The sequence below is a fragment of the Spodoptera frugiperda genome, chromosome 22, assembly GCF_023101765.2.
Source record: "Spodoptera frugiperda isolate SF20-4 chromosome 22, AGI-APGP_CSIRO_Sfru_2.0, whole genome shotgun sequence".
Taxonomy (NCBI): Eukaryota; Metazoa; Arthropoda; class Insecta; order Lepidoptera; family Noctuidae; genus Spodoptera; species Spodoptera frugiperda.
The window spans coordinates 4257950-4274944 of NC_064233.1; the positions used below are offsets into that span (position 1 = coordinate 4257950).

General features: G+C 37.9%; 1 protein-coding gene across 8 annotated transcripts in view; it reads right to left on the reverse strand.

Moving 5' to 3' along the window:
• LOC118279687 (histidine decarboxylase) overlaps window positions 1-16709 on the reverse strand; it is a 121796-nt gene extending 105087 nt beyond the window's left edge. For 7 of the 8 annotated variants that reach the window (XR_007706700.1, XM_050702319.1, XM_050702324.1 and 4 more), the window contains exons 1-6: window positions 11626-11678; window positions 7582-7754; window positions 6604-6717; window positions 5594-5716; window positions 4865-5033; window positions 4230-4339 (exon numbers count right to left, since the gene is read on the reverse strand). Coding sequence is in view for 7 of the 8 variants with exons in the window: in XM_050702319.1 (XP_050558276.1) it covers window positions 4230-4339; window positions 4865-5033; window positions 5594-5716; window positions 6604-6717; window positions 7582-7754; window positions 11626-11653 (717 nt within the window). In the remaining variant the exon portion in view is untranslated. Of the gene's footprint in view, window positions 1-4229; window positions 4340-4864; window positions 5034-5593; window positions 5717-6603; window positions 6718-7581; window positions 7755-11625; window positions 11679-16647 lie in introns of those variants that run through there. The other variant, XM_050702318.1, reaches the window with a different exon arrangement.
• Between the last annotated feature and the right edge of the window lie 286 nt (window positions 16710-16995).

A 16995-nucleotide genomic window follows, 5' to 3' on the forward strand; every position in this document is an offset into this window, starting at 1 on the left:
GTCGGTTGAATCGAACTTCTGCCGTCCCTCACTACCGCCGCTGATTAAACCCGATGGGTCGCTGGCACATACTGCCGAAGAGAAGGCAAATTTGTTTCCCTCTTTGCAGAATCTTCGCGTCTAGATCCTGGTGACGCGCGACCCCCAGCCTGTCCTGATGGATGTGGGTCGAGTATGTTGGATATTCGCATCCATCAGAAGGACGTCCGTAGGGTGTTGCGTAACCTAGACGTGAACAAGGCGAGCGGTCCGGATGGGATACCAGCGATTGTTTTGCGGACATGTGCGCCTGAACTGTCTCCGATCCTGACACGCCTGTTTAGGCTATCTCTTGAGGCTGGTAAGGTGCCGAAGGTATGGAAGCTGGCTAACGTACAGCCCGTTCCCAAAAAGGGTAGTCGTGCTGACCCAGCCAACTATAGACCAATTTCAGTAACGTCCATTCTATGTAAGACAATGGAACGTGTACTGAATACTAAACTCCTGGCATACCTAGAAACTAACGACATCTTAAGTGACCGACAATACGGCTTTCGCCGAAACCGGTCAACTGGAGATCTTCTAGCGTATGCCACCTACATCTGGAGTGAGGCCATTGAGAGGCACGGGGAGGCGCTTGCCGTTTCCCTCGACATCTCGAAGGCTTTTGATAGGGTCTGGCATCATAGCCTTGTTGGTAAGCCCCTCCTTCGGCCTGCCTGCTGGTCTGTGTGCTTGGATAGCAGACTTCCTGAGCGACCGATCCATCCAAGTGGTCATCAATGGCTCCTCGTCCGATGAAATGGCTATCAATGCCGGAGTTCCTCAGGGGTCAGTGCTCTCGGCTACATTGTTCTTGTTGCACATAAATGATCTGCTTAAGCCCGGTACCTTTGGGTATGCAGACGACAGTACTGTTGCTGAGAGATACACGTCCAGCGCACGAGCTAGTGGGTCACAAATCCAGTCTCTTCGAGAGGCTATGGTGGGACGCTTGAACTCTTCCTTGGAGGCGGTATCCGCATGGGGCAATGCCAATTTGGTTGAGTTCAATGCTGCTAAGACCCAGGCGTGTCTATTTTCCGCTAAAAGGAGCCAATTCAGCCCTGCTCCTACTTTCCGAGGTGCAGCCGTGCCAATAACCGACTGTCTGGATATTCTTGGTGTTACGCTAACGTCTACCCTCAACTTTGGGCCATTCATTGAAGCAAAAGCCCATCTTGCTGCAAAAAAACTGGGAATCCTCGCAAAGGTCAGACAATACTTCACGCAGGAACAGCTGCTCAAACTTTATCAGGCGCAAGTTCGATCATGCATGGAGTATTGCTCTCATCTTTGGGACGGATCAGCCCGATACCAGCTTGATGCACTCGAGGCAATCGAGAGACGAGCCAAGAGGATCATTGGCAATGACGCACTTGTCGAGTCGAAACTCCAAAGTCTAGAGCACCGACGCCGAGTGGCTAGCCTGTCGGTTTTCTATCGGCTGCATTTCGGGGAGTGTGCGTGAGATTAGCGCGTTCAAACAAACAATCTCTTTAGCTTTATAATATTAATAATTAATAAGTATATAAGTATTGGAATTCCCTGCCGGAGTCTGTGTTTCCCGAGAGCTACAACCCTGGAATATTTAAATCAAGAGTGAACAGGTTCTTTGTATTTCTTACACGTATCTCATGTGATCATAATTACTTATTTTCTTAAGTCAAAATCGATTCCCATACAAAACAGATGAGTTACTTAACATGATTGGCAAAGTTCAAATATAAATTGTTAAGAATCGATAGATTTAATAATGCTATAAAGTTACTTTATAATTAATCGTAAATATGGAGAACCTAATTACAAAAAACATAAGTACTCATTATTTTTAAAATTGAAATGTCTGAAAAATACTATACTGATAACAGCATCAAAATCAGTTCATCCAAATGCAAGATAATCGAGCACACAAGTTATACAGGCCAAATTGAGAACCTCAAGTTTTTTGAAGTCGGTTAGAAAACTTTCATAAAATACCACTTGAATACAGATAATATTATAAAGTAGGGAACCGCCCCAGCTTCGAACGGGTGCAGTGGTGATATATTTTGCATGTGTTATTCATATAAACCTTCCTCTTCAATCACTCTATCTATTAAAAAAAATACATCAAAATCCGTTGCGGAGTTTTAAAGATTTAAGCATACAAAGGGATATAGGGACATAGAAAGCGACTTCGCTTATACTATGAAGTGATATAAAATATCAAACTCCTACAGTTTTAACATTGAAATTAATCAACAATATCATCAGTTTTAAATAATACTCGGGAGCCACTAAGATGCTTTTACTTAGGGCTTTGGTATGGTCCAAGTCACAAGCGACTTTATGTTTCACTTCACTCGACTGCACGGTTGGCGCGGTAGCGTTTCCACTGATACTAAGCTATGTAGCTGTGCGAGGAAGATGCGCAGCTCGAGTATGCGATGTATCGATAGTAGGAAAGCCATCTATAGCACGCATCTTTCCATATAAAAACATAGCTTAGCTGAGTCCGTTTCCATCAGTGCTAAGCTACGTGTACCAATGAATATGATTGGTGGAAGCCAATCGCATCCACAGCAACATAGCATAATACATCTCTGGTGGAAAAACAACCATAAGGCTCAAAGCTAAGTTATGTTTTTTATATGGGAAGATGCGTGCTAGGAATGACTTCCCTACTCGCATACTCGAGCTGCACATCTACCTCGAACAGCTACAAAACTTAGTGGAAACGGCCACATAGTTGCACAGCTTAGCTATTACATCTTCATAGTATAGCTACATAGCACATCTCTGGTGGAAAACCACGCTAAATCGCTACCGCTCAAATCTTATACCACACTTTAAAACTGTAAGCTGCTTCCCCTAGAATCTGCGAAACAACAAATTGGTCCCAACGCGGCCAATAGGAGACTTAAAAATGGCACAAACTAATCTTCAAATAATGAATATTCCCATCAAGCAATGTGTTTTCATTTTTCACCATCCTTCAGGGAATTTTCTTGAGCTTTCATGTAAATTAAAGATATTGTTTTGTGGGAATAGATGGTTGAGTAGATGACTAATTTCTATTTTAATGTCCGTCTTGTAAATTGTTCTAAAACATTTTTAGACACGTATTTTTTATTTTCTTACGGAAAATAAAACTCTTTACTTTCTTACTTCTAGGTACATTTTATACGTAGAAATGAGGTATTTGCTCCCACTCCTAAACTTTGATTCGTTTTATGTAAGTATTGTTGTCTTATATGTCAAAATTTAAAAATACAAGTCAAAAGACAAAATTTCGAAATCAGGTTTTCTATATTATCTATCATATTTTTCGAGCAATCCTTTCATGGTTTGTTTTTCTTTTAACATTTTAGACACAACTCTTATCAAGATTATATTTTTGAAATTGTCTTGAAACATATTTTTTCCTTATGTTATCGGCTTAAAATCGTTATCTTGTGATCTAAAGGTAAATAGATTTATTTTAGAGAGTTTTAAATACAAAGATCATGAAAAGTAAAAATCTGATTCTAGATTTATAAAAATAGCAATTGCTACTAAATTATTCTGTAACTATCAATCCCAACTTTCGAATTGAGCTCGATCGTACTCTCGTTCCAATACTTGCGTTACTTTACTTTAATTATCTAATTTAGTTTATATTTGTTTTGAATAGCATAATATACTTACATCTATAATCATACTTTAAATTATGATTTCATTAAATTTATTTCATTATTGGTAAGTAAATGAAATATAGATACATACATATTTTCGATTTAGATCGGTACGGTAGCTAATTCTTTTTGACAAGTAAAGAGAAGAAATTACTGGACTTTGCCTATTGATAGCCCAGAAGGAGATAGAGGGATGAAATTGATGCCTATAAAAAGGATTGGCTACAGAAAACTCTACAAAGAGACGAGTAGAAGGAGCTACCCTCCTTCTACTCGTCTCTTTGCCTTGCAGGCCTTGCGGAGGCCTTTGCCCTGCAGTGGGACAACCATCTATACTAATATTATAAAGCTAAAGAGTTTGTTTGATTATTTGTTTGTTTGAACGTGCTAATCTCAGGAACTACTGGTCCGATTTGAATAATTATTTTTGTGTTGGATAGCGCATTTATCGAGGAAGGTTATAGGCTATAAAACATCACACTACGATAAATAGGAACCGAGTAGACCGGGTGAAACCTCGCGGAAGTAGCTAGTGGCTGATAAAAATAGACTTACCCAGAAGGGAACGAGCCCCTTCTCCTTATCACTGGCGATGGCCTTCTCTAGCTGATCTCCTCTCATGCTCTGGTGCTCATCCGACTCGATGTACCGCATACGGACTAGACCTGGGTGAAGAAATAGGAGATGAAGTAGTTGTTTCTGATATTCTGATTGGTTAAGAAAGTGACTGCGAGTGTGGTGATAGATTTTTCAGATGAGAATAGAGTATTAATTTGTGGATTTTAGCAGCATTTATGTGTGGGAGATCCATGCTTCGGCACGAATTGGTAGTAATACCACGGTTTTACAGAAAACCGACGTGAAACAACGCTTGCTTTGTGCTTTGTTGCGTGAGTGAGGTTATCAGAGGTTCAGTTACCCCTTGCCCAATTTGCCCAATCCCCGATTCCCCAACAACGCTAAATTCCTAACCCGCAAAAGGCCGGTAAGGCACTTGTAACGCCTGTTGTGTTACGGGTGTCCATGGGCGACGGCGATTGCTTATTATGTGATTGTGATGAACAATGTTAATAATATAATGGCCAGGTTGTTACTATAACATGGGTATTAGAGTACATATAAAAAGAGCCCTTTACAAACTCATGGACCGCTTTCCATGACCCATAGATGATGAATCAACCACCACTTACCAATGAGCCCAGCTTTCTCCACGGAAGAGTGAGCCTGATCGGAGCAGTAGCAGATGAGGTGGCCCAGCAGCTCAGCTGACTGGACCTCAGGGTTCAACTTGGAGAGCTCCATCAGAGCCCTGGTCCGAGCTGCCAGGAGGCTCACCAGGGTTGCTTCACTTGCAGTAGTCTGGGTGGACAAATGTATTAATGAGCCTGGATCAAGATAGGAGATCGTTAAAAGTTCGTAGAGATTTAAAACTTAACATTTTAATAATTGTTAGTAGATACACTTTTTTTTTACTATAGGAAGTATTTGAAGTATAACATGTTAAGTGTGGGAGAGCCATGCTTCGGCACGAATGGGCCGGATCGACTGGAGTAATACCACGGCCTTGAAAAATCGTCGTGCAATAACGCTTACGTTATGTGAGTGAGGTTACCGGAGATACCCAATCCACGATATCCCACCAAGCCTTAAATTCCTAACCCCTAAAATGTCGACAACGCACTTTCAGTTTAAGCCACAAAAAATGTACAGTACAAATCATTAATTTTACATTGCTTGTATCACTTATTTAGCGATTCCGAAAAAAAAAACAGTTTATTTAGTTAATTTCAAGGAAATAGCCGTTAAAATAGTCCTACGGTTGCACCTGTTTTAACTGAGTGAGATAGACTTTTTTAGGGTTGATAACTAAGTCTACGCAAGCCAAGAAGTTGCAATGAAAAACAGTTAGACCAGCTCACCTGAATAACTCCACCACCAGGGCTATCGTTCTTCTCGTTGAGGAAGCAGTCAGGTAGACCCAGCAGCTTGCCGAGCCAGTTCATCGCTATCGTCTCCAACTCCGTCCCAGCGGGGGATGATGCCTGTTTGGAGGAGCAGAGACGGATATTTTTTACAACTGTCATGACTTCTCCCGCCTTGGACGAGACGAGAAAGAGTGTCAGACTCTAACTGACTAAAAACCACCCTGGGAGCCTACTCCTAGATTTTATTGATTTACTAATAGAATTACTTGAAATAACGTTTTGTTTTTTAATTTCATATCATTCGATGTTAATGTAAAGGGAACCCCTGTACATGTGAAGGCCTCCTCTAGGCTAGACCACTTTTCTTTGTCTTCAGCTTACTTCATCTAGCTCTCGCCAGCGACAGTTGGATACGGAACTGTTTTAATTTCTTTAAAAACCATTAGTTACTTAGTGGCTGACAGTAGGCACTAATATTTAATTTTTATTAAAAGTTACAGAACTCTAAAATTGTCTACTGTGTCATCGCTCAAGTGGAAAAATTACAAACATAGGTAATACCGTATGGGGAAGCCTCTTATGGTTTAATTTAGACCGCATATTTGTTATCATCTCGGCTGAAAATATACGGGAAATTAGCGAAATAGCTCAGTAGGTAAGCCCAAAAGTGCATTATCCCCTTTGAGCTAATTTGAACACTCTTTACAATACAACATTACAACTGTTCTGTGATCAAGATATATGGAGTTATTCACATAGAATTTACACAGAATAATTTAATTTTTCGGTATCCGTTGAAATGTTAAGTTGTATTATGCTGCTGTGAACGAGCGCTACTCGTAGTTTCATTTAAATCATATGAGTAATCTCCGTACAGTATTTGTTCACTGTCTTCAAATTTTAATATATTTTTTCCATTACTTATATCTCATCACTTAGCTTCTCTGGTTCAATTTCTTATCAAAGTTAATGACCTATCTTTTAGTCTTCTACTGTATACTTACCCAGGTAAAACACAGCACGTTCAGAGCGCTGGACAGCATCTCTCCCATGATGGATGGGTACGAGGTCAGGGCCGGGAAGTAGGCGTGCATGTGAGGGCTCTGCCAGTGCACCAGCTGGAGACAGAAGAGAATTTAGTCCTAATGTCCGATTGGAAGAAGTGTTTACTTCAACACTCCCAAAATAAGATAAACAAAATTAGATGTCCCTAACTGAAAATCTGGTACTCAACAGCAACTACTCTCACGATTACTCGACGAATGAGACATTTATTTTAATTATACAATCCCTGAATCAGCTTATTTGTAAAAAATCACTGTTTACTCACGTACATTAATGGAGGAAGGATGGCTTTACTAGTTTCGAGTCACAGAAGGACTCTTTATCATGAGCAGCGTGTGTAGACGCCGCGACGTGTCGAAACAAAACTCGCGACTCGAAATTAGTAGAGCTTTTCTGTATTAATGTACATGAGTAAGCCGTAATTTTTTTTATTTAATTCAATATGTGTCAATACAGTTATTATAAAAAAGTTTACTTATAACAGAAACTTCGGTATGTGAATTACCTACAAACATCATATCCTTATGGAAGTCACAACGTAACGCCTTTTATTCCCGAAGGGGTAGGCAGAGGTGCACATTACAATGTACACCCACTTTTCACCATTTGTGTTATAAGTCCCATGTAATAGGGGGTGAGCCTATTGCCATATCCTGGACACAATTCCAGATTCCGTGCTACTACCGAGAAATTTTTCGAAAATCCGAAAAAAGCCCAGTAATACTTTGCCCGACCCGGGAATCGAACCCGAGACCCCTTGTTCGGCAGTCGCACTTGCGACCACTCGACCAACGAGGCAGTCTTATGGAAGGTATCCTTATGGAAGGTACATCGTATAATCAAAATAAGAACACTTTCAAACACCTTATCAGGATTGCCATTATAAACGTTACCAAGCCTGTCAGAATTTCACTTACCCCAGGCATGATATGCTCATCAACATCCTTGAAGATCTCATCCCATTTCTCAGGAGTTTGGGGGGCTTCCTTCGGCAGCAGCTTGTGGAGGTAGCCAGGCTGCACGCTGGGGTACACTCGACGATCGCGAATGTTCTCCAGATAGTCGGCTATGTAGTCCACCATCTCTTTGGCTGGGTTAGGCAAAAGAGTAAATTAAATAACACGCATTAAATTAAACTAGCTTTTTTTTGAGGGGGAGAAATTATGCAATGACTTCTCCCGGTTTGGGTGAGCCGAGAGGGAGTGTCAGACTCTTACTGACTAAAAACCACCCCGTTCCTTCTCCTGCTTTTCGAGCCGGAACCCCGGTAAACCCGCTAGGTAGTCCGCAGCTCCGGAGAAAAGCTAAGGATTGCATTTGTATAGCAGAAATTCAAATTATATGGCAATAAAGATATTTAATAGTTTGCCATCTCAAATAAGAGTTTTGCCTACAAATAAGTTTAAGAAAACACTCTTTCTTTGGCTCCTGGATAGATGCTTTTATTCTGTGACTGAATTTTGTGAAGTGCAAGATTAGTTTATTTGTTAAAAATTTGTTGTATCGTTAAGTTTATTTAGTTCTTACTAATTAATATATTTTTTTATAACGTCACGCCCTTAATCCCCAAAGGGGTAGGCAGAGGTGCACATTATGGCACATAATGCCAATGTACACCCACATTTCACAATTTATGTTGTAAGTCCCATGTAATAGGTTAATTAGGTAAGTAATATTAAAAAATCTAATATAATATGCTTTCTAGTTGTAATTTCTAATATGATATTGGTACGAATAATTGTTTAATACCAAAATGTTTGAAATGAACCACTAAGAAATGACCACAGAAGAATACATTCCACTACATAACTAAATTCTTCTCAAGAAAGAATTAGAACCAGAAAAAGAAAACAAAAGAACTTCGCTTCGTTTTCTATCAAGGCGCACAAAGCGTTTGATTGCAGGACACACATTGGACGCAGTTGTGGCCTTTGTGACATGTAAACAGGACCCATGTGTGTGATAGATTATCTTCACGCTTTTTTACTTAGAAAGGGGGCAATAAGTTGAATTCCTTAGTAACGATCTGGCTCCGAAAATCATTGGTAAGGACTGGGTTAAGTTACTATTAAATCGGACTCGAAGTACGGTTGTAAATCTTGTAACTATATTTATTTTACTAAATAAGACATACCTAGTTGAAGACTGTCAATGATTTGCAAATAGTATTCATTATACCATCAGGCCAAACGTACTACAATATTGTCGAAAATGAAATTTGATCAAACAATTTTCGTTTTAATTTGATTGAATTGAATTTATTGTATTGCAGTCAGTCGTTAGTCGCTTCCTTTTAGACCCCTGATTCTGGCTAAAACTCAGTACACACTCTCAATAAATAGGAAATAGACAAAGAAAATTAGAATCTAAAGCGCACAAAGCCAGCTAGTATAACTAGTATGTGAATAAATCTAGACTTCCATACATTAGGGCACCTACACTATTTGCACTATCTATTCCCAGCACAAATAACACAATTTATTCTAAAAAGCCAATATCCCAGTTATCAATAAAGTCACACCCATAAAAAAGGATTTACCCTAACCGGTATAAACCAGTATAAAGCAGAATGAACCGGTTACAACCGGATCGGACCGGATCAAGCGATACAATAACGATGCGTGAACATGTGAAATGAGGGAACAGTGATTTTATTTTATTGGTTTTGTAGAAACAATATTGGGATGTAGATTGGTGTGTGTGGGATTCGATTCCCGTGGTATTGAACTGTTTAGTTTGATTAAAGACTTTTAGTGTAAAATTGTTAAACTTCTTGCTTCGTCTTGCCTTCAGTATGGCCACTTTTCACTATTTTATTTAGTTACTGCAAAATCGGGTTTGTTTAATCCTTTTGTCCCGGAGCTGCGGACTACCTAGCGTAATTATCGGGGCTCCGGCTCGAAAAACAACAGTAGGAACGGGGTGGCTTTTAGTTAGTAAGAGTCTGACACTCCCTCTCACCTCGCCCAAAGCGGGAGAAATCAAAGGATAATTTTCCCACCTCAAAAAAAAAAGGGTCAAAATAACCCGAACTTACCAGATACAAAAAGTAAAACAAAGAATGGATCTATTGCTTTAAGCTAAACACTGATTGAAATATTTTATATCCTATACTCATACTAATGGTTCATAAACTAAAGTTTACCAATTTGGTACCCTGCTCTTGTGCTGTCCGACAATCGTTATGATTTATTATTTTTAATTTATTTAGACTTACCACCGTACTTAGAGTCATTTAATGGTCATTTAACCCAGTCCTTAGCAATTGTTTTTGATACAAAATCGTTACTAAGAAATAAGTAGTTTAAGTAATCATCAAATATCTCTGAGTACGGCAGCTAATAGGTTATTTTTATATGACCTTGATTCCCTTACATAATTGACAAAACTGCATATATATTAGATATCTACGCGAAGTTTTGATGAAACGGTCTGCATGACAAATGCACTGGCTCCATATTTTACTCTCAACGTCATTGTTGAAGTCACAAGTGACATAAGGGTGTGGTCTTAGTGAGAGCAAGAAGCGTTTTGTAAAAAAAAATGCTGCCTTTTGCTGCAGATAGGCTCAATTCTCTCTCTACCCCTAATTCCCTAAAGGTCGACAACGTACTTGTAACTTCTCTGGTGTTGCAGGTGTCTATGAGCGGTGCCGATTGCTTACCATCAAGTCAAGAAAATAAGAAAGAGAGAGAGCTACTTTGAAAGTCCAATAGCTTGTCAAATGTTTTTGTACAAGAGTGCTTTTTGATCTCTATAAAAACCAATTGCAGTTCATTAGTCTCGCTAAACTCGAGATCAGCTGGACCGATTTGGCTACTATTGGTTTTGAATTGTTTGTGGAAGTCCAGGGTAGGATTAAAAATATACATATAATAAATAAATAATAATATTTCTGTAGTTTAAAAGGTAGGTACAAAATATTCGAAGCTGGCCGGATCAGCTAGTAATGAACACTATTTTTTTTACTAGCTGACCCGGCAAACTTCGTACCGCCTAAAACCTTTTTCTGTCAACTTTTAAACCTTCCCTGGACTTTCACAAACAATTCAATATCAAAATTAGCCTAATCGGTCCAGCCGTTCTTGAGTTTTAGCGAGATTAACGAACAGCAATTGATTTTTATATACATAAATGTAAACATCTATCTACCCATTAAAACATACATAACCAAGTTACAATAAAAATACAATGTTTATATTGGTATATAACTACATTAAATAATACCAATTATACCTATTTATTATTCCGACGGCGTACGAAATAATGCAATATAATAATATGCAGTTACTAAGTACATAGTAACCTATGTATCTATAGGTATATTAATAATAATAATAGGACAATTATTATGTAATTATTGATCGGAACTATATTTTTATTTGAAGGTTAATTATAGAAAATAATGTAATGTAATTGATAGTGCTTTATTTACTGAAGGGGTAGGCAGAGGTGCACATTACAGCACGTAATGCCGCTATACAATGTACACCCACTTTTCACCATTTGTGTTATAAGTGCTATGTAATAGGGGGTGAGCCTATTGCTTTATACTGGGCGCAATTCAAGATTCTGGCTACTACGGAGAAGTTTTCGAAAAAATGTTCCACGGAGTCTGTCATTGTCCAGTATATGGCAATAGAGTTATCTCTATTACATGGGACATTAACACAAATGGTGAAAAGTGGGTGTATATTGTACAGTGGCATTTAGTTCCATAAAGTGCACCTCTACCTATCTCTTCGGGGATAAAAGGCGTGACATTTTGATGAATTTCTCTCGATTCTCTCTCTCTCTCTCTCTCTCTCTCTCTCTCTCTCTCTCTCTCTCTCTCTCTCTCTCGCCTCTAGCATGGCTTGAAACTAGCCGATTTCCTCGTCAAAGACAATATAATAATTGGATCGAAATATTTTTTTAAAGTAAACCTTTCTGTATGGTCAGTAAAAACTGAAGTAACTTACCCTTAACTCTGAATTCTGTGTGCTCCATTGTATTATGTAGATTTTTGTAAGACCTGTAACAAATAAGGAAATTGGGTTATTACAAAATAACGTGAGATTACTTGAAGAAGTGTCAACTCTTAACGTTTAGAAAAATGTAATAGGTGTCACGAATTTGTATATTCGTAAATTCGCACTCACAAATTAGGAGAGAATTCTATGTTTTCTATAAAATAACAGATGTTTATTTTTTATGGTGTAAGCTGGTAAACGAGCAGACGAATCACCTGATGGTAAGCAATCGCCGCCGCCAATGGACACACAAAATACCAGAGGCGTTACAAGTGGGATGCCTTTTGGTGGTTAAAAATTGATGGGTTGTTATGGAATAGGGGATTGGGAAACGAAACACAACGCAAACATTGTTTCACGTCAGTTTTCGGTAAGACCGTGGTATCACTCCGATTGAGCCGGCTCTCCCATTCGTGCCGAAGCATGGCTCTGACTTTCTTTTCGTCTCTTGAAAACATTTCCCAATACCCCAAAAACGTTATCCCCCACAAAGTTGAGTTAAATATCCAAGAAAATACCTCCTTTCTTCCTCAATTTCTTCTACCATTACAAGGGCAAGTAATATGACTAACAAAACAACATTTCGAAGTGAAAAATTTCATCGTATTTCATTGAAAATAGTGGATAAAGCGTACTATGTAGTATCGACGCATGTTGTACGGCTTCATAAATGTCTGACGAGCCGGATTATTGTATTACCCTATGCGGCTACGGCAGCTACACCGAATTCGATAGTTTTCCATTAGTTTTTTATGGTATACTAGCGAGTTTTGTACCGGAGCTGCGGACTACCTAGCGGATTTACCGGGGCTCCGGCTCGAAAAGCAGGAGTAGGAACAGGGTGTTTTTTAGTCAGTAAGAGTCTGACACTCCCTCTCGCCTCGCCCAAGGTGGGAGAAGTCAATGAATGATTTTCCCCCCTCAAAAAAAAGCGAGTTTTGTAGAAGAACCGATGACCGTTGGGGTAAACGTGTTCTAGAGTGGAGACCGCGTCTAGGCCAGCGTAGTGTAGAGCGTCCTCCAGCTAGGTGGAGTCACGATATCCGCAAGGTGGCTGGTAGTGGTTGGATGCGTAGAGCTGAAGATCGAGCTCAGTGGCGTGCCTTTGGAGAGGCCTATGTCCAGCAGTGGACGAGAACAGGCTGATGATGATGATGACTAGTGACCCGCCCCAGCCTCGCATGAGTCCAATGATGATATGTTATACATGTATTATACATATAAACCTTCCTCTTGAATGACTATCTATTAAAAAAACCGCATCAAAATCCGTTGCGTAGTTTTAAAGATTTAAGCATACAAAGGGACATAGGGACAGAGAAAGTGACTTTGTTTTATACTATGTAGTGAAACCGGTAAACGAGGAGACGGATCGCCTGATGGTAAACAATCCCCGCCGCTCGTGGACACCCGAAACACCAGAGGCGTTACAAGTATGTTGCCGGTTTAAGTTTTTAAACTGACATGGTCACTAACACTAGAATTGGAAGTTACAACGGGATATTTGCCATGTTTTTCAATTTATCAAACACAGTTTATCTGTGATCATAGCGCTTGCAACAGTGCCAAAATATCGGAAACTCATTAAAATTTAAAAACATGGTAAATATCCCGTTGTAACTTCCAATTCTAATGTTGCCGGTTTTTTGGGGATTAGGAATTCAAGAGTTGTTAAGGTATCGGTGTGGGATAATTAGGCCTCCGGTAATCTCACTCACACAACGAAACACAACGCAAGCATTGCTTCACATCGGTTTTCTCTGAGGCTGTGTTATCAATCCGGTGGAGTCGGCCTATTCGTGCCTACATGCATGCCCAAGCATGGCTCTCCCACACTTAAATCCATTGTTATCCAGAAAATTGTAACAAGATAAATAATTAATTGTCAGCAAAGAGATCAGACAAGACTTTTTAGAAAAGCAAGACAATTTGTAAAGTAGAAGTCACTACGAGGCGGATGAAACACGTTGACATTCTTATAAAATGGTGTTTGTAATAAAAATAGTTTCAAGACAAAAATATATGAAAACTAATACAAAAGTGTAAATAGTATCGAGAACAGTCGATGACAGTGATGCATTAGATCGCGCGGGTTCAAAGCAAACAATCATTGTTCCATGTTTACTGTAGCAACGAGAGAAGTTAAAAGAAGGTAAAATTGCATTCGACGGTAGTATAGTAAGTAAGGTGTCTTAGATTCGACATAGCTTGATCGGCAAAATCATATAGAAATCAAGTTTTTCATATTATTTAATTTTTTTCTGAAGTTAAAAATTTTACTATCATGGAACATACTAAATAAATTTTATTATAATGATGAAATTTTATTATAACTTTCATGAGACATACAAAATTAATTATTATGTTATCGGCTTATTCACGTAACTGTTTGATACAATAGTAGCAGCGCAATAATCACCGCGTCGTGTGTCGCGGAATGCTGCTCATGAATATGAGCCTCTAGCATGGCGTGAAACTAGTCGAGTTCCTCGTCAAACAGTTACGTGAGTAAGCTGATAACATAATAATTAATTTTGTCATTGTTACAGGAGCATAGAATTTTTCATTAATAATACCTAAATATAAATCTCCCGATCGGATTCGATCACGGTGGACAGTCTGTCTTACTACACTAGCCCACTCTCTCCGCGCGCGCCTCAAAGAGCCATCAGACCACCACAGATGGGTCCCAGTAGGGCTGATGCCTGATCCAGAGCGGCGGACTACCTAGCGGGTTTACCGGGGCTCCGGCTCGACAAGCAGGAATAGGAACGGGGTGTTTTTTAGTCAGTAAGAGTCTGGCACTCCCCTCTCGCCTTGCCCTGGCGAGAGAAGTCATTGTGTGATTTTCACCCCTCAAAAAAAAGCCCACTATCTTAACCCGACGGTACAGCAGATAGACATGACTGGAGAGAGATCAGGCGCAGGACCAACCGCTTTACGTACTTTACAGGGGTAACTGTATCAATAGATAATAATGTCTCGGGAAGTAGGTACGTAATAACGTAAAGCGTATAACATAAGTGACTAACAAAAATTGGGTATTACGATGTAACTACATATTATTATCATATAGCATTTGTCGTTAAAACAAGATTTTCAAGAAAAGTAAAATATAATAAACTAGTTCCCAACCAATTATAATCTGCCAGCGGATTCACGATTTCTTTTATCTGCGTATATACTGTATACCAAATTTCGTTAAAATTCGTTCAGTACTTTCAGTGCGATTGACGGACAAACATCGAAACAACCAAACAAACAAACTTTTACATTTATAATTATTTGGATGATAGTGTTATACTTCATCATCAACAAGTAAAATAGGCATATCCTGCTTACCCCGTCCCAAAAAATGGCATAAACTTATGTAATTCATAAACCCGTGACCTACTGAAATCCTTTGAAAAAAATATGAAAAGAATTTTTCAGTAACAAGATACGAGCGGGTCGGTTATTAACAAAAATAAACAATATAATCTAAATCTGTAATCTTTATATAAAAAAGAAGTATTTTTTTTTCATTTACCATTTCTATATATATAATTATACTTTTAATAATTATATATAGCTTCTGAGAGCGGTTTTGCTTGCATTCCTAGAGTTATTATAATTATTAATTTCATATAAGTATTTATTTGAAATCCACTAAAATTATTTTTTTAAATACTACTTGTAAAATACAAAATAAAATAATTTCTCTATACATATATACATATAATGTATAAAAATCAATTGCTCTTTGTTAGTCTCGCTAAAATTCGAGAATGGTTCAACCGATTTAGCAAAATTTGGTCTTGATTGATTTGTGGAAGTCCAGGGAAGGTTTAAAAGGTGGGAAGAAAATTTTTGAAATGGTACGAAGTTTGCCGGATCAGCTAGTAATAAATATTATATTCAGACTATATTCTATATTTCTGTCACATCCACTAGGTTTTCGTGGCAAGGTAACAAATTAATAGATGGACAAATTTAATTTAAGTTACATTGTACAATGGTGATAAGTGGGTCACTTATCACCATATGTGTTATAGGTCCGATATAATTTTTGAAAAACCAAAAAATAACCAGCAATCCTGAGCCCAACAATCGAATCGAGGCAATCAATAAATCAGAAGCAAATAAGTTTATATGTAACATTTTCATTTAAAAATGAAAACGTTTATGTTTGTTTAAGTCTTTGACTGCCAATAGAAAACTGTTGAAGGCAAATCCTCCGCTAACGTCGGTCACCGGTGACCACCACGGCGTTCAAAGTGTTAAGTATGTATGTTTATATTAATCTGACTAAAAATTAAGGACATTCAATTGAACAAGGTTTTATATTCGATATATCGTTTATAAATTAAAAATTTTGTAAAATTCACTAAGCATTATTAAATTATTATCTTACCTTATCATTTTAAGGCTTTTTATGTATTCTTTGAACCAAATACTTGTATATATTTCTTTTTGATTTGAAAATACCTAAACTTTTTCAGTCATGAAAAACTTAACAGTCTATTTGAAATAAATTAATTTTGACTACACTTTGAGTTATTATTGTAGGTTGTAGATATTTATTTATTTAAGTTTTTATTTCATATAAGTAGATATATTTTGAGTTTAAATTAAATAACATCTTCTCTCAAAAAGAAACTAATCTACTAAAATCCTTTAATTTTTATGAAATATTACATCAATGGCAATAATCACGTTTTCCACTAAATAAGTAACGCTTTATAATCATAACCGATAGATACGCTATTATTTAATTTTCCATAAATATTTTAAATAATAATATATAATCCACGTGCTTATTTAAAAACCATGTTAATTCACTAACAAATACTAATTAAAATCAACTACAAACCCATCTCTACACAATATTAAATTTTAAAATTAATTTAAGTATAAAATTTAAATATAAAAAATAAATAAACAAATTTAAAAAATAAATAAATAAATGAAATGAATTTTAAAAATACTTACGTTTAAAAACAGACACAGGCACTATTTGTCAAGTAACTAGTGATGCACAGGGTGCGTCGTAACTGTCCGTCGGCAAGCAACTGTTACCTTTTATATAGGGGGTGTAGCGCCGAGAAGCGTTAGGATGAGGACGCGTTGATGAGCGGAGCGATTTTATAAATGTTAGAGTGATCAGTAGTTGACATTGAAACGTATTTTTCGTGTAAAATTGTTTAAAGAATGTATAATATTTAGGTGATATGTAAACGACAGTTTTTATTTATTTTTTTACTCATAATCCCTAAGTTAGTCTTATCCACTAGAACACACGGTCTATTTTTATTAATTTATAATTTACTAGCTTTCCAC